Source organism: Empidonax traillii, unplaced genomic scaffold, assembly GCF_003031625.1.
Source record: "Empidonax traillii isolate 1590-97213 ecotype Southwest subspecies unplaced genomic scaffold, ASM303162v1 scaffold255:size705445, whole genome shotgun sequence".
NCBI classification, from domain to species: Eukaryota; Metazoa; Chordata; class Aves; order Passeriformes; family Tyrannidae; genus Empidonax; species Empidonax traillii.
Window position 1 is genome coordinate 107165 of NW_020955448.1, and position 26895 is coordinate 134059.

The following is a 26895-nucleotide window of genomic DNA, read 5'->3' on the forward strand; positions in this document are numbered from 1 at the left end:
GCCCGCCCCGCCGCCCCGCCGGCCCCGCCGCCCCGCCGCGCCGCATGCAGGTGAGCGGGGGAGCGGGAACGGCCCCGCCGCCATGTCGGGCCCCGCCGGCGGCACCGCGTGAGGGGGGAGCGGGATCGGCCCCGCGGCGCGGCCCCGGAGGCCGCGGTCGGCGCTGCAGCCGAGCCCCGGGCGGCCGGCGGGGATGCCGGGGGGCTGCGGGGGGCGGCCGTGTGGGGAGCCGCGGCCGGGGGGGCGAGTCCTGGCCCCGGGGTGAGGCTCGGCCAGCGGACCGGTCCCGGCCGTGAGGCAGATCCCGGCCACGGGGCAGATCCTGGCCATGGGGTGAACCCTGGCCGAGGGGTGAATGCCGGACGTGGGGTAAATCGCGGCCGTGAGGCGAATCCCGCCCGAGGGGGAAATCCCGGCCACGGGGTGAAGTTCGGCCATGGGGCACATCCTGGCCATGGAGCAAATCCTGGCCATGGGATAAGTCCCGGTCGTGGGACTAATCCCAGCCACAGGGTGAATCCCAGCCGTGGAGCGAGTCTTGGCCGTGGGACAAATTCCAGCCGTGGGGTAAATCCCAGTCGTGGGGCAAATCCTGGCTGTGGGGTAAATTCCAGTTGTGAGGTGAATCCCAGCCATGGCCTGAATCGTGACCGTGGGGTGAACTTCGATCATGGGACAAATCCTGGCCATGGAGTGAATCCTGGCCACGCAGGGTGAACCCCAGTAATGGGATGGACCTCAGCTGTGGGATGAATCCTGGCCATGGGGCAAATCCCGGCCATGGGGTGAAGCTCGGCTGTGGGACAAGCACTTGGCCCTAATTACCTCTGTGCCAGCCCACGTCCCATAATGGAACACCTTCGCCTGGCACCGTGGGTGACCCTCCAGCAGGTTGGTGAAGATGTCTTTTGGCAAAGGATGTTTTTGGGGTGAGGGTGTGTTTGTGGTGAGGGTGTTTTTGGGGAGACCCTGGTCTCACCGCCTTTTCCTAGTGGTTTCTCTGTGGTCCAGTCCTGTGGAAGGAGGATGACAGCAACGTCACCTGCAGTAAAACCTGTGCTGCCAGCCCAGGCCACGGTGCTTGCAAATAGCAGAATGCACCTAAACTCCGAGTTTTTGTCCCAGTTTGGGACTTGGTTTTTAAATTGAAGTGCTGGTGGTAAACATGGCCAAGGGCTCGGTCGCTCCCAGCCACACACCAGCTTTTGTCTGACCTCCTGGAAATCTTTAGACCAGTGGCTTTAATCGGGCCATTTTGGAAACTTTGAATAGGCTGAGTATTTGTTTTGGGGAGGTGCAGCTTCTCAGGAGCTGGCCTGCTGATAAAGATTCTAGCTGGCCTTGGTTAAGCGGGGAATTTCCTACAGTTAAATTCATACCTGTGCCCTCCCCTCTCTGTGACACTTCCCCACCACCCAAAAATAACCTGGGGGGTAAGAACACCCCACCCTGAAGTCACTCACGGTGTGCAGGCATGACCGATGATGAAGGTGATGTTTGTGTGTTTATCTTTAAAAAGAAAAAAAAAAGTACATTATTTCTAACAACAGCGTGCCACAACCCAAGGAATTCCTAGAAGCTGTGTCCCGGTTTGGAGGGCCAGAAAGCTCTGAGGAAGGTGGAGCACGGCCTCTACAAACGCGGGACTGCCAGTGACTTTACTTCTGTGTTCTCCCCATGGAAAATGGGGAAATTTGTGCTGCCAAACATCCCTCTCCCACACGCTGGCGGTGCCTCACACAAGATCCAGGCTGGCTGGACGGTTGAGGTTTGCTTTGCGCCGCGTGCGAGTGCCGCAGCCTGACCCAACTTCCTGGACGTAGCCCTTCTCCGTGGCTTTCCTTCCCCTCCCACAGGGTGATGGGAGGTTATTTGGAGCTTGATTTTATAATTTCTCTCTGGAGCAGATGGGCAGCGTGCATTTCTGACATCTCGCTGCTCCGTGCTCTGGAATAATGATCCGCAGTATCCTGTGGACTCACCCAAACAGAACTTCTGCTTGAGCACCAACTCGGGCGTTAAATCTCCTCCAGGGATTTTTGAAGACGCCAAAAGTCCTGTTACAGTTCAGCTGTTGGGTTTCACGGAGCGGTGGGAATTCTGCAGTGCTGTGCTCTCTGCTAAACAAATCCCGTTAAACACTTTCAGTTTTGTTCCCTTCTTACCATGAGAAGTGAGGGCGGGCTGCTCCGAGTGCTGAAGTACAGCACAATTTAATTTATTCCCTTTTATCTTCCCTTCCTACAGGGGCTCTTCCTCCCTTAGTTTGTGTATTTAATTGAGGGATAAAGTGCAGTGTAAATGGCTCACAGGTATTGCCGTGTTCCTGCGTGAAGTCCAGTTTTCTTCTGTGCTTGGAAGCAAGAGATTCATGTGCCGGGGGTAAGACAGGCTCCCCATCATCATCGGACTGTTGGAAAAACACAGGACTTTGCAGATCCATTTTAGCGGCTCCCGAGTTTCCCCCCCAGGTTTGTATGGCAAACTTCTGCTGGCACAGCTCTGTCTGCGCGCGCGGTGCCGGAGTGTGACCCGTGACCGACAGAGCTGTGCCAGCAGAAGTCCCAGCCGCAGGAGCAGTTTATCTGCAGAAGTGCACTTTTACTGATAGAGCTTGTTTTCGTCTTTTAAAGGCTGTTTTTCCCTGTCTGCCAGTAGAGCCCCATGTTTCCAGGGATGTAGCGTGCTCAGGTATTTCTTTGCCTGGCTCAGAAGGGAAGGGAAGGGAAGGGACGGCTGCTCCGGGTGTACTTGCTGTGTGTGGCTCTCCTCTTCCTGTCCAGAATCTGTAGGAGCTCCGTCAGTTTGCGGTGGGAGTTCTCTTGTGGAAGTAAGTGATGTTATGGCTGCTTGTTCTCTTTTGGTCCAGAGGTGTTGGTAAAACTTCCAGCTTCACGTTAAGACTGGGATTACTTTCTTTTCCATGTGGACTGGGGTTGTTTTCCATTAACACCCTTGGATTCTGCCAAAAACCCAGGCAGGCTTTTCACCAAGTTTAGCTTTCACACCAGTCTTTGGAGAAATAAGCCAGAAGGTGATCCCAAGGTGCATGTGGACTCTGGTAGGAAAGTGAAAAGGCACCAGTGGAGAAAAATTAATTAATTTCCACACTTGGTAGGTCTCTATTTAATTTAAATCTAAACCACCAAGAATTAAAACTTACATTTAGGTAGATCCCAGCAGCTGCTGACTTTTTTGTTCAGAGTCAGTGTGCACAAGTGGGGAGGTGTACTTCTTTTTTTTTTTTTTTTTGTTACTAAAACCTGCCCGAGGTCATTCTGGTTTTAAGGGGTAAAATTATGTGTCTGTGACATGCATCATTTCTAAGCAAACTTTTTTTGAACTGCCCCCCAAAAATTCTAACAAACTATCAGAAGACACTTTCAGGTTACATGAGTTTAAAAAGGGAGATAAATCCAAATAAACAGCTTGCTTACTGTTTATTGGAAAGAGCTTTTGGGATGCCAAAAGGGCACTCGAGGCATGGGATGTAACCTGATTTGCATACTCCTGAGAAAGCAAAAGCAACAGCGGAGGTGACTTTGGGAGCGTAAGACGGCACTTGAGAAAACTTTAAAAAATAACTTAAAATATGTCTTAGGCATATTTAGATTCAGGAGGATTTGCTGTGGATTTACTACTTTAGAGCATTAAATGCTAAGCCTCTTGTAATATTTTTTTTTTTTTTTGGTCCAAATTCTGCGGTTGCCTCGATGACAGGCTGTAATCAAGGCTTGGGTGCTGCTCACAGTGTAACTTCACCTGATTAATTCTTTGGGTTTCAGTGATTTGGCTGTGCAGCTTCTCCATCTCACCTGTAATAATAAAAAAGAGGAAAAAAAAAGACTATTTTAGGATGTTTCTTTATCAAGATCTTTAGGTAGTGACAGTATTTCTGGAATTCTGCTTCTCTCCTTCTGTGTCATTAAAGGCTTGTGTGAGGAGAGTCAAGCACAAGGAAAAAAATCCATCCCCACCAGAAAAAAACTCTGCCCAAACTGAACTTACTCTGAATAACAGAGAGCAGTGGCAAAACATCTCTCCGGAGCCCTGTTTAGAAGTAAAACCTTTGCAGTTTCTTGGGCAGCTCCCAAAAAGCAACTTTAGGACTGCTCAGACACCGCCACAGAAAGCAGTTTGACAGGTGGTCATTGAAAATGGGATTAAAGATAGGCAGAAATACGCTGTATGGTGTTCTACAAGAAACACATTTTATCCCTTTCAAGGGGAGGCATGAGACCAGCCCTCAGAAAAATGCCCCAAGGCCAAGAAAAATCAGCTCCGAGCAGTTGTAGCCACAAGTCAGGTGCAGTGAGTGAACAGAGGGATTTGGGAAGCTGCAGCAAGGAACAGGACAGAGCCCCCCTGAGCTGTTGGGTGTCTTGCACACGAGTAATTTAACTTCAGCTTGTAACCTGCACCTGTCAACAGGGAGCAGATAAGGCTCTGTGTGTGTGTGTGTGTGTGTGTGTGTGTGTGTGTGTGTGTGTGTGTGTTCACCCCTGCTTTGGCATTTCCTGATGTAAGTGATTAATGGCATTTCTGATGTACCTGAGGAGCCTTTCCCCTTCCCAAGTTACACACCTGTGGTCCCCGGAGGCTGGGTTGGGAATGGGAACGCGAACCAAAGCTCCCGATTAAGCGTCCTTTATCCCCCAATCCTTCCACAATTGCTACGGCAAGTCAGCGGCTCCCCAGACTGCTGCTTCCAGCTGCCTGGAAGTAAAGACCCAATTAAACATCTGAAATGCTTTTTTTGAAAAGCAAAAAAATATTCCTGGGCTGAGGCAGCTCCGCAAAGTGCAGGAGAGGGAGGAACGTTTAGCCTTGTGTTGCTGCAGAGGGACCCCCCTCTTTGCTTTGGTGTCAAACGTGGGGTTTTTTTTCAGTCCATCAGATTTCACAAGTACAAAGAGAACTACAAAAACCATAAGCTTTTGGTCAAGCTGTTAATAATAATACTCGGGATTTGTGGATGGTGCTCAAGTTCGCTGTTTACCCTCTAGGGCAGCTGAATGAATTGCTCGGGTAGTTTCCCCCCTCGCTTTTCAGGAAAGCTTCCATCTGAGTGAACATCTTTGTGCCTTCTAATCACAAATTAGTTTTGCTTTCTTTTTTTTTTTTTTTTTTTTTCCTTCCCCTTCCTAAGAAATCAATCTAAAGGCCCTCTCAAAAGGCTCTGGCTTGGCTTTAGGAACAGTCTGGAGAGAGTGCTGAAGACTTGCTTCTGCAGGCGTTTAGCTCTTCTTTTCTCCACGTGGAGAATATCCTTTGCTCTTCTCCCTGCTCCTGGCTGGGAGCTGGAGCAGAATTTAAACTCTTCAGAGGGAAACGTGAAGGTGTCACCCAGTCATCCTTGGGGATCAGCACAGACAGGAACCGCTGCCAACCCTGTGGAACTGCCAGCCTTTCCTGGCCTTTCCAAAGGGCTGGTTCGCTCTCTCCGTGTCGCAGCACGTATCGGAATGCACTGCTCAGCCCCTGCCCTCTCCAGGTAAAAAAAACCCACTCCTTTCCACATTTTCTTGGCCTTGTGGAACTTGCAGCACCGGGCAGGAAAAGGGCTATTGGGGCAGTGCTGAGAGTAGCTCCAGCAAACTCACTCCTGCTTCCTCTGTACCTTAAAACTCCATTTCTCTCTCTTCTGCCCCGCTGATTTGCAGCTGGCCCTGGAAGGAGCCAGCACAGGATGAATTCCCCGCCCCGCCGAAATTTCCACTTGTGAACGCCTTTCCTCTGAATCCCTTTTTGTTTTGGAAAGTTAAGAAAGCAAAAGGAAAGCGGGGCCAGATGACTTCTCACATACCAGAATACAGTCCCAGGTGCCAGGAAGAGCCGGGTTCCCATTGTCAGCTGGCCCTCGGCTTGCAGCTCTTCCTCCAGCCAAATTGCATTTTACCCCTGGGAGCAGTTCCGTCTCCAGGCACGTGTTTGTACCTGTGCAGCGAGCGTCCTTCTTCTCCTCCTTGGTCTGGAGCAAAAGATGGTGAAGGAGTGGAGTTCACCCTAGAAATTAGCAATATTTTGAGGGGGTGAGAGAAGCACATCTATTAAGTATTTTGAGACAGGGAGGTTTGAGACTAGTCCTGTGCTGAACTGCAAGGTTTTTTTTCTGCCCACTTCCAGGTGCTGCCTGTGCAGGTAAAGGTGGAATAGTTCAGTTTTAAATCACTGGCCATTTATTTCATGGCAGGCCTGGACAAAACAACCCTGGAAGTGCGCGTGGGGAGATGAGTCAAACTCACAAGCATTTTCTACTTGGAAAATTATGTGGTTTAAAACCTTCAGCCTGTCAACAAGGCTTCAGCATTCCTGAATCCATACCTGCCTCTTGCACGTACTGCTGGGTCTGTGCTCTTGCTTTACGCTCCACTTCTGTAAAGCAGGGTGGGTTGGACTGTGTTTCCCTCCTTTAACTTCCTTTCAGAGAACTCTGTAATTAACTTGTCACGTGCATCAAAACTTGCCAAAGTTATTCCCTGGCTTTAGGTGAAATGCCTTTGGGTGGCTGAACAGAGGAACCCACACAGGTTCAGCATCTCTTCTGGCACAGGCTGCCCTGAGAAGCTGTGGCTGCCCCGTCCCTGGAAGTGTCTGAGGCCAGGTTGGACAGGGCCTGGAGGCCAAACCAGTCTGTGATTCTATTTGGAAGTTTAAGTATGGTGTAAATGCTCATGGGAGAGACTGGGATAATCAGATACAGAAGCAGCTGAACTGTCTTTCGATATCCAAATAATATGCTTTGCTCAGGCTATCAGACAAGCTTTTTTAACTTCCTGGATTTAAAAAGCAAAGTACATTTAAATATACCCTATGCAGAACAGGGTTTATGCCTATAAACTGCTTTGTTTTAAACAGATCTCTTGTCTCTTATCCTGAGCATACAAGCCCAGCTACTTTGAGCGCTGGGGCAGCATCCTGTGGCCTTTTTAAACTGGGCTCATTTATTGTGCCAGCGATTGCAAAACAGTTTCCACTATTGGTGTGTACTTTTTCCTTTGGGTGTTTTTTTATTTCCTTTCTCCTCCTTTCTTTTAAAATCTTTACTCATCCAAACCTACCTGTAGCTGAGCAGGGCAGGCCTTGTAACTTTAAAGCTGTCTGCAGTGAGTTTTTATGGTGGCAGGCTGTTAATTATTGCTGTGAAGAACAGATTGTGGGTGATAAGCCGGGCCTTATCTCTCGATCGTGGAGGGAGAGTAGCTGAAGTGTTGCTGGGCTTTGCTTATTTTGTGAAAGTGCTGGCAGCCTCCCACTGAAAGGGGAAGATAACATCGTGGCCGTGGAAATAATCTCATTTCTTTTCTCCCAGCACAAACTTTTCTTTGAGGGATGAAAGGTTATTGATGATTCCAGCTGTATTTTAAAGAAAGGTTCATGGAGAGGGCCGCTCCCCATTTACTGATTCACGATTCTGGTGGAGTTTTCCTCAAAAAACAGGTCGATAGCTGACTCCTGTCCAGTTATTGATCCCGAGGAGCTGAATGAGACAAGGTGTTGGCTGGCAGCAACCTGAGCAGGGTCTTTGTCATTCCTAAACAGTGACTGAATGGCTGTCGATCAGGCTTGTCAGTGAAGCAGCTCTTCCCCTCACGTCTCCGAGGGACTTTCACACACCTCAACACTTGCAGCTTACTCCGTTCTGGCTGCTGGGAGTTTTCTGTCTCCCCAGTCCTGTGGCTGTCAAACCAGTCCTAGGAAAACCTGCTTTAAGCTCTGCCCCGTGCCCACAGCCCAGAACAGCGTGTTGTCTTGATCCGGCGCTGGCTGCTTCCTTCCCCACACTGCCAGTGACTTCAGTTCCTAATCCTTTAAGCTACTCTGGCCTGGATCTCATTAGAAGCCCAACACTCTCCAGGGGCTGGAGCAGCGTTGCAAGTGGGTCATTTCTCTGAAACACTGCAAGACACTCGTGTAAATAAATAAGTACACCATTCAAACCAGCCCTTTGGGGGCTTCTGATTAGATTTATTTACAGGCTGGCTGCTGAAACTCTTCTTGCGCTATAATAGCCCCTTGTCAGCATTTCTGCTAAGCAGAGCCTTACTTTTTGGGAGTGACCTGCCCTGTGTTTGCATGTAAACAAGCCCAAGGAGATCCTCTGAAAGCATAAAGCTATAAAAGTCACCTGTAGACAAAGGCAGGTGTCCCTCTGCCGTGACTTGGTGCAGATATTCAGGAGCTGTCATGCACACAAGGAGGGGTAACTAACTGGCTACTTCCAGCAGAGCAGAAACTGTTCGTTTGGAGTGAAAACTGAATGTTAACTAAGTACAGAGATAAAAAAATACCTACGTAATGCCTTGTAGTGTTGCCATGCAGTAAATAGTTAAGCTGCTCTTGTAAGTGAGGGTGTGACACGGAGGAAGAGGAAGGGTGGAAACCTGGATATTCTAATGTTACCTGTGATTTAGGAAAAGACTCTGTGCTTCATTTAGAGGAGATGAAGGAAGGGGGGAATAACTAGTGGGTGTATGTCAGTAGGACAATTAACATTTCCATCAAGTGTGTGCCAGTTGGCTCTAGAATTAATCAAATACAGCTCGTTCCTTCCCTTCCCACTCCTCCCCTTGGCTTTTGCTGGTTTTCTCCAGGGTTTGCTTCTATGCCTTGGTCTTTGTTGAAGTGATAACAGGAAGCCCCCCTGAGATCCCACCACTGCTGAGTTTACTGCTGGCTGCAGGTTCATGGTTACCTCTTACCCGTCCCTATTCCCACCCCCAGTTACACCTGGGAGGAACAGCTCTCCATCCTCTCAGCACCAGTACAGGGATCCCCAAAAGTTTCAAGTTAAGGGATTTAAAGGCTGAACCTAAGGGTTGCAGAGATGTGTAACTCTCTTCCTGTTGGTAGGATACTTACTCATGGCCAAGGAGCCTCTGTTTATGTACTTCCATTATACTTTCCTCTGGGATTATTTGAAATCTCCTCAAAAATTGGGTTTGGGTTTTTTTAATTAAAAGTCCACGAGGAGACATTTGTATTTGTTTCCCTGCTAATATTTGCTCCCAAATAGGTTACTTGGAATTAGAAACTGAAAAGAGACCAGTACCTGGGATGGCAGACTCTGGATGCTCGTTGGACTTCGGGTAGAGGCAGCAGACACAGAGGTGGCTGGACACATTCCTGCAGGGAAGAGCCGTGAAGAAAGCTCAGATCCAAGCAAAAGGCTATCAAAATTGCCCACTCCTCCCAATATTTTCCTGCTGGTATATGCATACTAGATACCATACATATGGATATAGAAAGTAGTTTACCCTAAGCTAACACATCTCCACATATCCCACTATTAGCAGGGTTTTTTAACCCCCCCCCTAACATACCCTTAAAAAAACACCTTATTTTCCTTCCCCCCCCCTTTAAAAAATCTTTAGGCAGTTTTTGTGTTAGTGGGTATTGGCTGTGCTTCTCATCTCCTTAGGGAGGCCGGAATGGGAGTTCTTTTGCCACACACTCCTCAAAGCAGAATACGGGCCTGCTTACCAAATACATAAATAGATATTTAGATCACAGATCAACAGATAAAAACGTTTCCTGGCTCCTGGTCCGCCTTCCCGGCGTTAAGCAACACGTGCCGGTGCGTACACACATACACACACACCCCCTCCGGCCCGTCAGCATTGCTGGGTCCTGGGAGCCATCACCGTGTGGAGGGGGCTGGCCAGTGCAGAGGAAGGAGGAGTGATTCAGGGCTGTCTGCTGCATAGTTTTCAAAATGCTTCAGCACTTTGACTCATCCATATACAGAGGCTGGGGGGGGGAAAAAAAAAAAAGGATGACAAAGAATGTCACTCTGCTGGAGGGAGGGTTTGGAGTTGTTCCAGACATCCATGAGCGCAGGGCTGCAGGGAGATGCAGCCACAGCTCTTTTCCATTTGCTTCCTCGTTAGAGACAGGCAATTCATTTATGCATTGAGGTATGAAAGAGCTTAAACAAAACATGCTGTAGTCACTGTAATTTAAGAAATGCGTCCTCTACCCTCCCTGGGGAAGGGACTGCTTGTCTGAAACCCAGAAGCTCCTCTTGTTTGTTGCCCAAAAAAAACATACCTTCAGATTAAAAGCCTGTGGTGCAGCCTCATAGCTCAGCCTTTCTTCTTTGACACTCCACACCTTCAGTACTGTTCCATTATTCCTTTTTTTCCAGGCTTGAAATGATAGTCAGCGTGTGCCATACACAAAAAAACAGGCAATGAAACAGAATAAAAAAACAGAAGTTAAAAAAAAAAAAAAAAAAAAAAAAAAAAAAAAAAAAAAAAAAAAAAAAAAAAAAAAAAAAAAAAAAAGAAAAAAAAAAAAGGCAGGCCTGGACCTACTGCTGGCCAACCCAGGACCTGCCCTTGGCCCTTCTGATACACACCTAAGCCAGGGCTGCTTAAACTCACCTGGGACCACACTTACTTAGCAATCCTGCTCTGCCAGTGAGCTCCAGGTTTTTGGGGATGGACTTGGACCCAAAGACTTACGTTAGGAGCCTCCAGAGCTTAAATACTGTTCTTACTAGTGCACTGATGCTGTCATCTTCAGGTCTTCTTTAATTTACGCAAAATCAGGAAGAGATTTTGTGTTTGATTTACCCAAAATCAGGGTCACACTCTTAAGTTTACAGAGTCAGATCTGCAGCAGAGAGCAGGTTTTAGTAGCCTGAAGTTTTCCAAGGCGAGCCTTTAGAAGAAAAGCCAACAAAAATTTGCACTGATGCACATCTGATTTTGGGATTAGCTGATTCAGGGAACTCAGGGTAGCTCCCTGAAGACTGAGCAAAAGCAGGTTGGGATTTCTGGATATGGTTCTAGTTCCAGGACGAGCAGGGTGGGAGATGGGAACGAGGCAAAATTCGTTTTTTGCCTAAAAAAGAAATACACGTGGTGGCTTTCAAGTCTTGCTCAATGCTGCTGTTATGTAGAAGGAAAAAAAAAAAAAAGTATATTTGATTTAGGTTTGTTTTCCCTTTTCTGTAGCTGTGGCAATGACACTGCTGCCCGTTTGACTCACTGTGATTTCAAAGCTGTATTAAAGTGAGTAACAGCTGAAAAATGCCTGACAGCTCAGGGCTCATTTCTTTGGAAGGCCTCTGACAGCCACAAATCACACTGAATTGGCAGAGCACTTGTCTTAATGAGTGCTATTTCAACATAATTTAATTGGGTGCCGTGCCGAGGAGGAAACTGCAATCCCGGAGCTGTCGGATGGTGTCACCTGGGCAGTGGTCACCTCTGGGCTGCCGTGGGTGAGCGTGGGGTGACTCAGATGGTCTCACCGCCGTGGTTTTAAGGGCTTCTGTCACGCAGCACTCACCCAGATCCTGGGAGCTGGACAGTAGAGTTTGCCATGTCCTGGGTCCAGATGTGGTAAAATACAGATTGTTTTGAGATATGACAGATTAAACAGCAAAACAAAGACCCACCTGGCTCAGTTCAGATGTTTGATGATTAAGACTTAGAGATCCTTAAAGCTCCCTTCTGCCATAAACCCTTTGCTGGCTTTCTGCTCCGTTTTCCCCCTCAGAGCTTTTGTGTTTCCCCTTAGGAATCAGTTCAAGTGCTCCCCACTTCTGCACGTGCACTTGTTGAACAGCGAAGATAAATCCAGCAAAACCCAAGCACCAGAGATTTGGCACTCCCAAATCTGTTTGCGTTGGGAAAGGCCATTCCCGAGTTTGGGGTTCTGGGACGGGAGCGAAGGATTTCAGGTCTAATCCCTTGTCCTTAAGTAACCCGTTCGTTCACGGCCCCGCTCCGGGCAGTGTGAGCACAGAATCCTCTTATCCCGTGGCTCTCCTTGCCGTGTGACTTCACCTGGAAATAGCAGGGGGCTATAATTAGACGTGGGGCTCACATTTGCCCCTGGAATTTCCTTGGGCATTCGGAAAGGAAGCAGCAGACCTGTAACTGAGACCCTTCTGAGGGGACAGCCCTGCCAGCTCCTGCTGCCGTGCGATGCTGGAGCGCAGCTTTGGCTGTCTGCATCAGCTGGAAAAACTTCACTGCTTTACCCTCATAACGGGTCTGTGGGATGTCTCTGGAGTTGGACTTGCTGAAAAAAACCTCAGCTTGTTTCCTCAGATGTAGCTGTTTTAAGAGCTTCGCAGCTATTGCAGCCAGTTGTAGGAAAGGTACGGGGGAAATCTGCATCCTGTGGAGCAGCTACTTTGGCTTTGTATAAAATCAAGGCTCGTGGATTTCGTGTGTCTGGGGAGGAAAAGACCAGGGAACAGCAAACTCACCTAACCTTGTGTTTTATAACCAAACACACACAGTCCTGCTCAGCACAGCAGTCTGGGGAGGTAGGGGAGCAAAGTTCTCCTGATATTTTTGAGTGGGACATGAGAGCTCCCTTCTGACTGGAGTCAGGACAATGAGATGGGATGAATTTGGTGTGCCCTCAGGACGCAGGTGCATCTGAAATTCATGTTTTGCACTGGGCTGGAGCCCCGTGTGCCAGAGCTAATGAGAGCTTTACCCAAGCCCCTGGGCCATTAGGAATGAAAAGGTCTTGGCTGATCCAAAACATGAAGAAGCACAAAAGAGAAAAGCTGGACAGTTAATGGGAAACCAGAGCTAATGAACACAAGACACGAACTCCAGGACGTGTTACTGCGGCGTGTCCCTGGGGAGGGGCGATGAAGGAGGGCTGTCAAGCAGCATACCATAATGGTTGTGGTGGTCTTTCAGACTAACAGGGATGCCAAAGGAAAAATATGATCCTCCGGATCCTCGCAGAATTTACACCATCATGTCAGCAGAAGAGGTAGCCAACGGGAAGAAGTCACACTGGGCTGAGTTGGAGATCTCAGGTGAGTTGGTTTGGGTTTGAATGCCGGCTGTCGCTGCCCCAGATCACGCCAGACGCTTCCAGACAGGGGATCCTGTTGTGAACGTGTTTTTTTCTGGGGGAGGAGGAGGGGTACCGGACTTCCACACTGGAAATCTCATCATTCTGCCATCCCCTGCGGTTTGTATCCGATGGTTCCAGAGTGAAGGGGTGGTTCCTTGCTTTTCTCTTTCAGGCAGAGTGCGGAGCTTAAGTTCGTCGCTCTGGTCGCTGACGCACCTGACGGCTCTGCACCTCAATGACAACAATCTTACTCGCATTCCACCTGATATTGCCAAGCTCCACAACCTGGTTTACTTGGATCTGTCATCCAACAAACTCAGAAGTTTACCAGCAGAACTAGGAAACATGGTATCTCTCAGGTGAGGGGAGTGTTTCTGGTTGTCATCTCAAAATTTTGTATCGTGGGATTGGGAGCAAGAATTTCAGTTTGCTTTCTGTTCTTGTATTCCACATAATCCTGGAAAATTCCAGATTGGTGCAGAGCTTCAGTTCTAATAATTACTTTTGGGTTCACTGCCCTTCTTTTCTGATCACTGATACATCACTGTAAGCTGTAAGTCTTCTGTATCACTGTAAGTCTTCTGCTCTGAAACATTCTTTGAGGCTTGGTGATCATTGCCTGCTGTTTAAATTCTCCCTGGCTTCATTTTTTCTTTTGGAGGTTTTGGGGGCTTTGTTTTTTTTTTTTCTCCTGATGAATGTATTTCCCTTGTGCTTTGACACAGGAAGACTGGCATATCTTTCCATAATAAATTCAGGGTGAAAAGCGTCCTCTTTGAAGATGAGCAGCGTGCAGTACATCAGGAGTTTTCTTCTGCAGTGATACTCACACAAAGTGTTTTTGCATTTGCTGCAGGGAATTGCTTTTAAATAACAATCTGTTACGGGTTTTGCCTTATGAACTTGGACGGCTCTTCCAGCTACAAACCCTGGGTTTGAAAGGTGAGCTCCTTTCCAGTTCCATAATCCTACGAGTACTCAGGAATTCCTGAGGGGTCTGGGCTCAAAAGCTCTGTCCGTCACCTCAGGGTTTTTTGACAGTTTGTGTGAGATATGAAGCTCATCACCCCACTGCTGTTTTCTGCTGTTGGCAGGCAATCCTTTATCCCAAGATATTCTCAGCCTCTACCAGGACCCAGACGGAACCCGAAAGCTACTGAACTACATGCTCGACAATCTAGCAGGTACAGCCCTACAGACCTGGTGGACAAAGGGGGTTTAAGAGTCATTTGCTGCTGCAGTGAGATTCTGATCCACTGCAGTATTTCCTACCTGCTCTAGCGTTTTTGTCAGGTGGCTCCAGCCGTACCCACAAACACACCCTTACGTGCCCTGCAAGAGGCTGGCATGGATTGTCAAAGCTTCTCCCATGTTACAGCCAGCTGTTCCCACTGGTTTCTGTTGGAAACCCTCCAGTTACCGACCAAGTGCAAAGTTTTCTTTGCTGAAGCCGTTTTGGTAGTTCCCACTGAACACGGTCATCCGAACGCACGCACAGTGCCAAATTTAGAACCAAAGCCATTAAGAACATCGAGTACCTGAGTTAAATCCTGCTTCCTGGTTCTGCATCTGAGCCTTCTGCTTTGCCACTTGATGGCCCCCGAATGCAGGAATGATGGATACAGGGCAAGGTTCCTGGAGAAGGGATGTCTGAAGCACACCAGGATTTACCCCTCCTTCTTCAGCAGATCATTCAAGGTGCAGGAGTATTTCGGTGGTGCTTTTAAATCTGAAAACAAGAGGCAAAAACAGTCATGAATCTTACAACTGACAATTTTGCTCTTACTAGAGTCGTTTAAATTATTTTTGCCTCCCCTGGAGCATAAAAAGACTCAGGGAGTCGGGGGTACAAAGCACATTATTGTTCAGTCATCACATTGACTTAGAAATTACAACTTACAAACAGGAACCCTGAGTTAATCACTGGTTTAATTTTTTTTGTAGTTCATCCAGAGCAGCTGCCTCCAAGGCCATGGATTACTTTAAAAGAACGAGACCAAATTCTGCCCTCAGGTAACTCTGTGGTTCTTATCCCTGTGTTCACACACCACCACGCTGAAAAACTTGTCTTGGGCTTCATTTTCCTGGATCAGAGCAAAAACAGCAGTTTGTGTTCATTTATGGGAACATTCATTGGAACAATTAACATATGGCTGTGTGCTGCAAATACAATTTTTGTCATTTGAGTGGGATGCTGGTATTTCTTTTCTGCGTTAGGCTTTGCCATAACTCCTCCAGCCACTCTTGCCCAAACAAAAGAGTTCATAATTTGCAAATTTCAGAGGTTCATGACCTTTCCCTTTCTTTCTTCCTTTCCCTCCAGCTTCATTTACAGTTATGTGTTACAATGTGTTGTGTGATAAATACGCCACCAGGCAGCTCTATGGCTACTGCCCATCCTGGGCACTCAACTGGGAGTACAGGAAAAAGGGAATCATGGAAGAAATCGTCAACTGTGATGCAGATATCATTAGTCTTCAGGTAACTGGAAAATAACTGCATTTTCCATCAGCAGCAGAAAACATGAACCTCCACCTTTAGAATGAAATGTTCCCTTGAGAACACCATAGTCACTTGCTGGATACCAAATTCCAGGGCTTCCCAGTACGAGCTCTGTGCTTGTGGGATCAACCTCTGAAATCCCCTGGGAGCCCAAAATGTTACCACAGAGAGAAGGCCTCGTTCCAGAGGTGAGAGACTGTTGTGCCAAAGGGCTCCCAGGGGAAATGTCAGCCCCTCCCAGATATCTGTCAGCCTCTCCCAAGCGTTAACCCAGGACAGTACCTGCATTCCAGTGTCAAAAATACCAGGTGTAATCTCCTGCTATTCCAAATACACCTGTCACTTTACCTCTGGGAGGGATGCCAGGGTGTCCAGGGATGCAGATAAGCTCCCAGCAGGCCGTTAGTGCAGGGAGTGACATGGCTCATGCAAACAGCAGCTCTTCGCCCCGGTGGGAGCTCCTGACTGCAAGCCGAGGCGGGCACGGGGAAGGGTTCCCTCCACTTCTCAGCCTGAGGTGTTTGTGTTCAATTCCAGGAAGTGGAAACGGAGCAATACTTCACCCTTTTTCTGCCAGCCTTGAAGGAACGGGGATACGATGGATTCTTCTCTCCGAAGTCACGTGCCAAAATCATGTCTGAGCAGGAGAAAAAGCATGTGGATGGCTGCGCCATATTCTTCAAAACTGAAAAGTAAGGGGCAGGAGCAGCTTTTTAAAAACAGTTCAAACCTCAGAACAGTTCTCAGCCATTAGGATGAAGTCTCCCAAAGCCTGAGCTCCCTTTGGGAGTTTTCACTATTTCCAGAAGCAAAAATGCACCTTTCAGATCACGTGTAGGAATAGCTCGAGTGGTTTGGAACGGAGGAAGGGCTGTGTAAACAGACAAGTGGTGGTTTTCAGACGGTGGCACTAGGGGGGCTGTGGGTCACCCCTGCTGACAGGTGGTTCTCTGTGTTGGCTCAGGTTCACGCTGGTGCAGAAGCACACGGTGGAGTTCAACCAGGTGGCCATGGCCAACTCAGAAGGTTCGGAAGCCATGCTGAACAGAGTGATGACCAAGGACAACATCGGAGTCGCCGTGGTGTTGGAGGTGCACAAGGAATTGTTTGGGGCAAGTGAGTATGACCACGGGTGTTCCCGGAGGTTAATTCAGTTCCTCGGAAAGGCAGGAGTTATTTCTAGTAAATCCATCACCTAGAATACTATTCCCAAGCTTTTATCCCCCCCTTACTTCATTAAATTCTGCTTGAACAACTCAGCTTTCCCAAGGCCACTGTGTTTACACACATTTGCTCTTACCAGTGGTTGACAACAATGTTCAACTTCTGTTTTCAACCCTCTTTTTTTCTCCCCTTGATTGACTCCTTCCACCCTCCCCCAGTTTTTAGATGTCAGTGCTAACGTACTGATGTGGAAGAAGGAGATTATCAGGTATCTTTTCCTGCCTCTTGATTGACTGACTGTCACATTTTCATTAAGTTTGATCAAGATGCAGCAGACAATTCCAGCGTAGATAAAATTGCCACCCTGCTCTGTCTGCGTGGCTGGGGTTTGATGGCTTCAAAGGAGGAGAGCAGCTAAATTCCAGGCCTGGGAGGAGCTGCCTGGGACTTTGTGCCCCCCCTTGCAGCTCAGGTAAACAGTGAAAGCAGCGACAGTGTCTCACACCCAGGTACACTGTGCAGGCATTTCAGCAGGTTTGAGCAATGAAAACACATCCATCTGACGGTGTGTCTGACGCTGAGCCCCGAGCAGCTACACCCCGAGGATTAACAGGTGGGAACAACCTTTCACTGCCAGAATTGTACCTGTTTATCCAGGTTTGAAATCTCTTCACGTGGACAAGCAGCTGCTCATCGTGGCCAATGCCCACATGCACTGGGACCCCGAATACTCAGATGTGAAACTCATCCAGACCATGATGTTTGTCTCAGAACTGAAAAACATCCTGGAGAAAGCCTCCAGCAGGCCCAGTAGCCCGACAGCAGATCTGAATTCCATTCCTCTGGTGCTGTGTGCGGATCTCAACTCCCTCCCTGATTCAGGTAACGCTCGGCTTCAGTTTTAGCTTGCCTTTTTAGAACGTTTGAATCCTCGTTTTCCTCTCAGGGTGACGGGGCGGTTTGCACTTCCCTGGGTAGGGATGGATGAAAGGTCCCATAGGAACAGCTGTCTTTGGAAATCCAAATGGAGAGACTGAGTCCTCTGGTTGAGTCACCTGCTTTCCATAGTTGGCTCTGCGCTCCAGGAAAGCTGGTGGTACCTACAAAAGTGGAGGAAAGCACAAATAAGTCTTAACTAAATCATTACATAAATACCCGTGTCTGGAGCAGCAGTAAGAAGGAGGAAACATGCGAGTTCCTGATGAAAACTTCCTAGGGAGACGGCTTTGCTTTGCTAATTAACATCTTTTCCAATCTCCTGGCACGTCTTAGTGGTGGTTCGGGTTTTAACTCTGAGGCCAACATTCCCTGAGTCCTGTCTCCCTAAATCCCCCTTGCCAACAGGTGTAGTGGAATACTTAAGCAACGGCATAGTGGCTGACAACCACAAGGACTTCAAGGAGCTGCGTTACAACGAGTGTCTCATGAACTTCAGCGGGAACGGGAAGAACGGAGCCTCCGAGGGCAGGATCACACACGGCTTCCAGCTCAAGAGCGCCTACGAGAACAACTTGATGCCTTACACCAATTACACTTTTGATTTCAAAGTAAGCAGCCATTTGTCTTAGTTCCCTGGCCCTTGGGTGTGCTTCCCTCTGCCCCTCTAAGTGCTTCATTGCCGCTTCCTACTCCTGCTGTTCCTGCCGCTCGCAGCTTTTGTGGTTTGCTGGAATTTCTGAGCTCCCAGGCTGGCTGCGGGTTAATGGGAGCGGGTGTCTTACCCCAGTCCCGGCGCGGTGCCTCTGGCCAGTCCCTGTTGTCACGCCGGCGTCTCCCCTCTCTCCGCAGGGTGTGATTGACTACATTTTCTACTCCAACACCCACATGAACGTGCTCGGAGTGCTGGGGCCTTTGGACCCCCAGTGGCTGGTGGACAACAACATCACTGGGTGCCCGCACCCCCACATCCCCTCCGACCACTTCTCCCTGCTGACCCAGCTGGAACTCCACCCTCCGCTCCTGCCTCTCGTCAACGGGGTGCACCTCCCGAGCCGGAGGTAGTGCAGCCCTGCCCCTGGAAGGGCACGGACCTGTTCCCACGGACCTGTACACTTGTAAATCCAAGCATATAGGAGTGAAGTATGGCCAACCTTAAGCTGCTTCTTCGAGCTCCTTTTCCTTATGTGTTTGATATGAGATTTTGCACATTTTGGTGCATATTGGTATCATTTGGCACTAGGGCTGGAACCAAAGTATTACTCCCCTTTCCAGGTTTTTAATTTAATTTTTGGTTTGGGTTGTTTGGGGTTTTTTTATTTTGTTTAAAACTGGCTTTTCCTTTTCAGTAGGAAGCTGCACTTCTAAACGGACAAGTGAGATTAAAAACTTGGCATTTAACATATTTCAAGGTAATGTTTTTTCCCAGAACATGGCAAAATGAGCCAGCCTTTTAAGAGAAAGGAAAGCAAAACTAGAGATGCTTGTTTTATAGGAAGAATATTAGAAATACTGTTTGTTTGAAAACCCAAAACGGAGACTGAACTCTGCGTCCAACGTAAAATTTGCACATTAGTGAAGCACTTAATACCTAACTATAAATGATTGGCAGAGTGGCCCTGCCCCTCATCTCACTACTATCAGAAAACCAAAGATAGCCAAATACCTATGATCAAATTCGAGCTCTAAATCCTCCTGATGCCAATTTATTTGGGAGCTGTTGTTGGTCAGGGTCGAATTAAAAAGCTGCTGGTTCCTTCCCAACTGTTAATGCTCTTTGGATGCGTTGGAAATCCTTTTTTCCTTCCTTATTAATGCTCTGGGTGGCCAGTTCAAAACCTTGTGCCTGAAGAGGCATTAAACATTGATGCAATTTTCTGAAAAAAAAAACAAAACAAAACAAAACACAAACCTGTTTGGCTGCTTAATGTTAAAAAAAAAAAAAAAGGCACAGTGATAGGAAAAGGTCGTGTCTGTGTTTTTAAGTTTTTCTTTATTCTGCTTTTTTGCTGCTATAAGATTTTCTTGAATTTCTATTTGAAACTTTTCATGCACTTTACTGTTTCTAGTCTCCAAATGTGATATTTTTAATAAATGAAAAACATTTTCCATGATGTGAATGAAATTTTTAAGCAGATTGATAAGCCTATATTTATGTCTTATTCGTATACTTTAAAAAAAAGAAAAAAAAAAGTCCAATTTAAATTGTGAAATTAGTTTTAAATAGTAAGGAGCCATCTTCTGTCTTGCAAAACTGCCAAGTCAGGCTGTTTCTCTTTTAATTAAACATTTCTTTTGTTGGGGATATTATCCGTAGATGAAAAAAAAGACCCTAATTGGACTTAGAGGAGAAACTATTCCCTGACTCTAGCTGGGGGTTGGGGATGGGGTGGGGTGGGCCAGAATGCAAAAATGGGTTCAAAAAATGACACCTTTTCCCTTGGAAAAGAAGTGCCTAAAAAATGGAGGCGTCATCCATGGTCTATGATCAATTGGAAGCAATGGGAGCTGGGGGAAATTGCTGTGTAGCACTTGATTTGTGCAAAAAAAAAAAAAAAAACAAACCCCAAAACCAAAAAGTCTCCCCCCCAAAAAAAAGGAGCCCTTTCCAGAGATGGATTTTCCTCTGGGTACAGGTATCTCTGAATACCTCAGCCTTCCCCACCTGGCCATGGCACATGGATTTGAGAGTACTGGAAAGTAGAATAGCATGAAAAACTTAATTCTGTGGACATTACCTTTCCTTAACCAGCTGCTGTATGTTTTTTTGGGAAGGGGGATGCTCCTCTCTGGAGGTGTGCACTGACCTGCTCGTCCTGTTCCTCCGCGCGCGGTAACTCCCAGCGTGAGCAGTGATTCCCACCATACTTCGCTCCCGGTATTTTTCTGAGCTGTTTGTATAAAATGGAATTTCCAAGTCACCCATGGTTGTCTATGAGCTTCAGAGGAGTTTAGTAATAAAAACACAAACCCAACACCAAACGCTTTGTAGTAATCGGGGTGGGAGAGGATGGGGACACAGAAAAAACCCAAACCCTGGCAAAAGTTGTGAGCTGCTCAAGTTGGATTTTCCTTTGGTTTCTGACAGTTCCGTTGCAGGAAGGTGTTCCATTGGATTTTCTCTGCTGCCAAATGCACTTCCCAACACCCATCACGCCGTGTGGTTCTTAACATAAAAATGTTACTTTAACAGACATTGCACATAAAAAAAAAAAAGTCATGTTTATGTTTCAGTCAATACACATGTTTACCTGCCTTTCTCCTGTCCAGCTCCCTTCTGTTCTCCCTTCCCAGCAGGAGCAGTGAGGGGATGGTGCTTTTTTCCCAGCTGTTCTCTCCATCACCACCCCTCAGTTCCCAGCATGTCGCAGCCAGTACCTGGAAAAAAGGCTCCAAGCCCTTGCCTGCTCCTGCCTTTCCAAAACACGGTGCCTGGTGTCCACTTCCCAAGCGACAGCACTGCCTAAAGCAAGCAGAGAAAACAAAATCCAACGCCCTTCTACAAGCAACTTTTTAAAACTCAACCCGGTAAATCTGTTCCATATGGGGGTTTTGTGTGTGTAAATATATACATATATATATATATATATATATAAAAAAAAGAGAATTTTGTACAATGCAGCTGAATATTTTTGTTTCCTTCTTTCACTCTAAGGAGCGGGAACAAGTGTGAGCAGTCAGGGATGGCCCAGTGAGGTCTCAGACTACCTTTACTTCTCCAGGTATGGCCTAGTGGGGTCCCAGACAACCTTTCCTTTCCAAGTGTCCTAGTTGTTCTGTTTTATGGACTAGAAACCCGAAATCTTGGACTCTTCCCCTTTCCAGAACGCAGCTTCGCTGTGATCTCCACCATTCAGTTTACATGGGGAGGGCTGAAGGGGTCCCACCTTGCCAACTCTGAAATCCATGTTCACCCTGTCAAGATTCACTTTGCAAAGGTTGTGAGCATCTGCAGCTCCCACTTAATCCCAAATTATTGGGCTTTTGAAGACCAGCCTTCCACATCCAGGCTTGGGAGAGAGATGTCAGCCTCAAATCGTGAGTGAGAAACTGAGACCTCCAAGGTTCAGATCCCTTTTTTAATGTGGGGTTTGCTCTGCTCAGGGAGAAAAGGGTGTGGAAATTCAGAGTTAATGCAGAAGGTGATTTAGGGAAAGACTTTAGGAACTCAGGGACATCCTTACCTGGCACGCTGGGACAGGAGAGCAGCAGGAGGTGGTTCAGCTAAAATCAGCATCACAGAGCAGCAGGTCCTTGTCCTGCTTGGTTACCATGGAGGTGGGATGTTCTTCTGAGGGGTCTTCCCAAAGTACATGCAGTTTTTGGGTAAGATTGCACAAGTTTGTTCACGGACCCTCCCTCCCTCTTTCTTCCCTTGGGTATTTCAAGGTGATACAAACCCCAAACTGCGACTTCTTTTATTCCTTTTTTAATTTAATTTTTTTTTTTTTATTTAACCCCTGTGGAGATAGGATATTGCTCACCTGTGATGGATAGGGCTGAACATCCACTGCTTTCTTCCCACCTATGTACTTCCATGTCCTTCTGCAGGCAACAAACAGCCCTTTTGCAACCAACTCTTGTTCCTGAGGAGGACCGTGTGGGAAGGAGGGGGGACATAGGGACCTGCCGGGCGTTTCCCAGCTTGCCATTGCCCCAGGATGCATTTTTGGCATCCAGGGGGTGGGTGGACAATGCAAATTTGATTCCTACACACCTCAGACACCTTCTCCCAGCACGGCCAAGCCAGATTGTAAATGGGGATAATCCTGGGGCCACGTCCACAAGTCACACCTGTGTCACCTGCATCCATGTGACCAGGGGACATTCTATGCCATGCCAGGCTCCCCACCCAGGAGGGCAGGGCTCCAGGGGGAGAGCTGCAGCCACTCACTGGGAAATTTCCTTGTATCTCCTATTTCTCCTGTGCTTCCACAACCAGGAGCCAGCACCAAACCCTACCCACCTCCTGCACTGCCTGCTCCTCCCAGGAGCTGTCAGGAAATGGCAGAGGAAAGGAAAAACATCCCGTGGCAAAAGCGACCGAGGGCTTTGTAGTGCCACAGTCCCATCCAACTCCCCACCCCAAAAAGCCCAATTTTTCCACAAATCCAGGCAGAAAGAGCCGCCACAGCTGAGGGGGGAAACACAATCATCATTTATTGATGTTGCCCGGGATGGGCTGCGGTAGCCTGAGGGAGTACGGCGGGATCCCACGCGGAGGGAGACGCCGGGTGCCTGAGTGGGGGGAAAAAGCCTTTTTTGTCGGGAGGCAGGGAAAGGCTCCCGCCCGTGCCAAAGCCCCGGGAGCAGGGCAAGCGGCAGCGTTGTGCCGTGCCCCCCTGTCTCAGCGCAGAGCGGCCGTGTCGCTGCTGTCCCACGGGGAATCCAGGGCCGGGCCTGGCTCGGGCCGGGCCGGCGGCGGGGCCGGAGCGCGGGAACCGTGAGGGGACGGGAACGGGAACAGCCGCGCCTCCCGCCGCGGCCGCGCCGCCGCTGCCCTCCTGGCGGCATTCCTGTTCGCGGGACGGGAGAAAGGGGAAGGAAGAGGTGAGGAGGAAGGGGTCGCCCTGCCAGGGCGCTGGAAACGCCGCTTTTGTCCCGCGTACCTCTCCGTCAGCCTGTGGATGAGCAGCTGGATCCAGGGCGCCTCGGGGGACACGCACACCCTCTTGTTTTTCTTCAGCGTGAGGCTGCAAGGCCGCAAGATTCCTCAGCCCCCTCGCAACACCCCTTCCCCAGAGCTTTTCCAACCGACAGAGAAAACTCCCCGGCACGGATGTGAGCACACCCTGGACGGCAGGGAAATGGGATTTTTGGGGCCGTGACCCAGGAGAGCCACACTGAGGGGAAGCCCCTTTTAAACAGGCGGCGGCGGCCCTGCGCCTTGCAAGAGTCACCCCAACATTCGGGAGCTGCAGAGAGGACACAAGCGCCCACAGCTTGCAGGAACTGCTTCCCAGACTTTCCACTTACACGATCTCCTTCCTCCGGCAGTGCAGACCCGGCGGCGTGACGTCAATGGTAAGGATCAGCCCCAAGTTGATGACCTGGGCGGTCGATTTGATGCACTTGCACCTCATGTTGGTCAGCAGGCTCTCCAGTGACAGACCTGTGCCCCAGAGCAGCCCACACCAGGTCTCGGCCCCCCGAAAGGGAGGTAGATGGGGTGGACAACCCCCTCCCCATTATCCCATCCCAGACACTCATGGGGCCACTTGCAGGGCCAGGCCGGTGTTGACGGAGTTTGCAGCAAGGCTAATCCCTCCCCATCACAGCCTCTTTTCCTGTACATGGAGGGGGTTTAGCAGCAGGGTTTGAAAGCTTAAACAGTATTTTATGAATTAAACCCTCTGCCCTCCCACCAAGCACTCAAGTTTCACAAGGGTCTGGAAGAGAAGCAACTTAAACCCATGAAACAAGTCCCCCAGTCCCAGGCATCCCCCTCCAGCTTAGCCACAGGATTTAAAAGATAAACTCAAGCTCAAAGGCAGGCAAGAGACAAATTTGAAAGATAAACTCAAAGACAGGCAAGAGACAAATTTGAAAGCTTAGCAGAGCCCACACTCAGCCCCATCTGGGACACCCAATGCCACTATCCAGGGATTTGGAGAGGGATGCAGACACCCCAAAGCCACTCACCGCCCCCAGGCACCAAGTTGCTCAGGAGCAGGAGCAGGGCCAGCGCTGCCGGGAGCAGCCGCATCCTCGCTGCCCACCCCGAGCCAATGCAGGGGCTGCCTTATAGCCAGCCCTGAGGGGATTTCACAGCCTGGGAAGGGACAGAGAGGGAGGAAAAAGGAGATGCCCCCACGCTTCAACTTCCCTGCCTTCGCTTCCCCCACACGCACGTGGCCCATGAAAAAGGCAGAAATCACCACGGCCGCCTCCTAAAACCTCCTGTTCGTCCCAGGTTTTTGGGGAAAGGCTGGAGTCCCCATGCCCCTGCTGACCCCTGAGCACCCCGAGCCCCCAGAATGCCACAGGAAGGGATGCAAGGGACGGTAACCTCAGGTTGCCACCTTTATTGGGCCTATTGGGTTGTGCCCGAAAAGGACACCCAGCGCATGGCTGCGGGGTGGGAGGGGAGGGAGACAGGGACTGGCATGGTCAAGGGTTTAAAGGCATAAAACGCCAAGGGAAAAGGGTTTCAGGGGATCAGGTGGGAGGATGCTCCCTTCCGGACAGGGGTGAAGTGGCAGCAGGATGGGGAGGGGGGGCAGTTCTGGGCCCAGCACATCTGGCCGTCCCACCGGTGGCAGCTTCCTCAGCGGGGCTGCTCTTTCTTCCTCCTGCCAAAAGCAGAAGGGGGAGGAACGTGTGAACAGGTCTGCACGGGATGCCCCTGGTCCTGCCAGGAGTGCTCAGGAGGAGAGGGGTGGGTCTTACAGGTGAGGGAGGTCCTTCAAGAGTTTCTTCACCCAGGGGGTGTCAGGATCCACGCAGACCCTCTCCTGGGATTTTAGCTTAATCCTAGAAAACACACGGGCTTTCAGCACTGTCACTTCCCCCTCCTGCAGCGGGGGGGTCTCAAGTCACCGAGACCCACACCCTTCTCATAAAAATGAGCATGAAACTGAAGTAATTCAGGGAATACGGGGGGAACTGGAGGCTCAGAACCCCTGGGACACACTTACACCACCTCGAGGCGCCGGCAGCTGCTCCCCACGGGCCGGACCTCGATGCTGCTGTATTTTGCCGGGGGGATGAAGGCTCTGGTGGTTTTGCGGCAGCGGCAGCTCAGGTTGCCATTGGTTTCCAGGAGAGCTGGCGGGGCACGCGGCCGTGGCTCACCCATCACCCAAAATCCCACTGCCATCCCCAAAACCATTCCTGTGCAGCGCACATGCCCCCAACACCTCACCAGGATCACCCGCTTTAAAACCCCAGAGACGGCAGCAGAACACCCCTGAAAGCCTCGCCACTTCCTCCCCCCCCAGCACCCCCCAAGCCCGCCCGAGGGGAGCCTCACCTGCATCCCCGGGGCAGTGGGTCACCAGCAGCACCCCCAGCAGCAGGGCTGCCCACACAGCCATGCCGGCCCCAGCCCGGCACCGGCAGCATCCCCCTATTTGAGCCGGAAAATAGGAGAAGTGAGGCAGCACGGGCGGCCCCCCGGGGTCGGGGCGGTTTTCGCCCGTCCCGCTCTGTGTGCTGACGGCGCTCGCTGAGCTTGCGGCGCTGCCGACCAAACGTGGCTCAGGGCTTGGCAGGGGCCCAGGCTTCCCGAAACTGGCGCCGTTTTCCCCTTCCCAGAATGCCGGGTCTTGTGAAGAGATCAGTTGTTTCCCCCGAGTTTGTTCTTAGCCCACACAGTCCCACGAGGCTAGGGATTTCTCTGTCCTGCATGATCAGATATTACTCATTTCTCTTACAATCACACTGTCCCCCCACAAGGCGCAGACCAGCAGAGCTCTGGTGACATTTGCTTCTGATCTTTTACCTCAAAACTCTGCCACATGACCTCACAACCATTCCCAATATATTTCCTTTTTGGCCTGGGTTGATTTTTTACAGCTGCCTGCTAACCCCAGCCCTATTGCAAACACGAGCACTCGGATGTGGGATGCATTGGCTGGATCCAGCTCCCTGCCAGGAACATCACGGCCTCAAATCAGGACTGAGGGAAACAACAGCTTAGGATGGGAAGGATCCTTGACAAGGGGGAATGGCTTTACACTGCCAGAGGGCAGGGTTAGATGGGATTTTGGGAGGAAGGTTTTCCCTGTGAGGGTGGTGAGGCCCTGGCACAGGTTTGCCCAGAGAAGCTGTGGCTGCCCCATCCCTGGAAGTGTCCGAGGGCAGCTTGGACGAGGCTTGGAGCAACCTGGGATAGTGGAAGGTGTCCCTGCTTGTGGCAGGGGGTGGAAACCAGATAAGCTTTAAGGTGCCTTTCAACCCAAACTGTCCTATGATTCTATGTCCTATATTACTTCAAAGCTAGGAGATGCAGGGAAAATACAACAGCAGGAAAAATCCTGAATTTTATTGGACTTGAGGACAGGACACGCCACTGTGCCACATAAACCCCAGACACACAGTCTGTCACTGAGCACTTTGCACAGAATCACAAAGTCATTCCTAAAGAAGCAGGAGCAGCCCCTGACAGAGAACACCTTCACAGTCCACAGGCGAGTTAATAAATGAAGGATTCAGATTCACGCTTATCCAAGGACCAAATGCAGGGGGAAACACCCCCACAAGCCCACCCTGGGGTTGGGACCAGCAGTGAGCCACTGGCTCACAGGCACTGCCAGTGGAGCCAGACATGGGGATTTCAGGATTTCAGGAAGGCGGGGAAACGAGGGCAAAGTGAGGAGCAGCCAGGTCTGCACACCCGGGCATCGTCCACCAGCCCATCTCGGGGCTCTGGGCATCAACTTCCTTAGCAGGAAACTTATTTTTTCTTCCTGCAAAAAGCAGAAGGAGGAGAAATGTGTGAATGCCGAGAACAGC

The 26895-nt window shown here is 49.6% G+C and overlaps 3 protein-coding genes and 1 long non-coding RNA gene across 5 annotated transcripts; 1 reads left to right on the forward strand and 3 right to left on the reverse strand.

The window, feature by feature from the left end:
* The first annotated feature begins 27 nt into the window (after positions 1-27).
* On the forward strand, positions 28-19578 carry CNOT6L (CCR4-NOT transcription complex subunit 6 like). Its single transcript, XM_027889153.1, has 12 exons — positions 28-50; positions 12675-12796; positions 13010-13196; positions 13694-13779; positions 13932-14021; positions 14782-14850; positions 15161-15318; positions 15877-16031; positions 16304-16455; positions 17161-17385; positions 17848-18050; positions 18292-19578. The coding sequence occupies exons 2-12, from the start codon at positions 12685-12687 to the stop codon at positions 18502-18504; spliced, it is 1650 nt and encodes a 549-aa protein (XP_027744954.1). The 5' UTR covers positions 28-50; positions 12675-12684; the 3' UTR covers positions 18505-19578.
* LOC114060023 lies at positions 2819-4702 on the reverse strand. Of its 2 annotated transcripts, none has more exons than XR_003571801.1 (3): positions 4552-4702; positions 3763-3815; positions 2819-3058 (listed from the first exon to the last, which is right to left on the reverse strand). It is a non-coding gene; the product is annotated as an uncharacterized LOC114060023 (long non-coding RNA). The 2 variants fall into 2 exon arrangements; XR_003571802.1 differs by lacking the exon at positions 4552-4702 and adding an exon at positions 3438-3507 and having other exon boundaries at positions 3763-3772.
* A 3208-nt stretch (positions 19579-22786) lies between the features above and the next one.
* LOC114060045 (C-X-C motif chemokine 2-like) lies at positions 22787-24145 on the reverse strand. The gene is made up of 4 exons (XM_027889198.1): positions 24082-24145; positions 23416-23551; positions 23049-23132; positions 22787-22955 (listed from the first exon to the last, which is right to left on the reverse strand). Exons 1-4 carry the CDS (start codon positions 24143-24145, stop codon positions 22787-22789), a joined length of 453 nt encoding a protein of 150 aa, XP_027744999.1.
* A 287-nt stretch (positions 24146-24432) lies between these two features.
* On the reverse strand, positions 24433-25782 carry LOC114060034 (alveolar macrophage chemotactic factor-like). The gene is made up of 4 exons (XM_027889172.1): positions 25412-25782; positions 25077-25206; positions 24829-24912; positions 24433-24731 (listed from the first exon to the last, which is right to left on the reverse strand). Exons 1-4 carry the CDS (start codon positions 25473-25475, stop codon positions 24707-24709), a joined length of 303 nt encoding a protein of 100 aa, XP_027744973.1. The 5' UTR covers positions 25476-25782; the 3' UTR covers positions 24433-24706.
* Positions 25783-26895: the final 1113 nt, after the last annotated feature.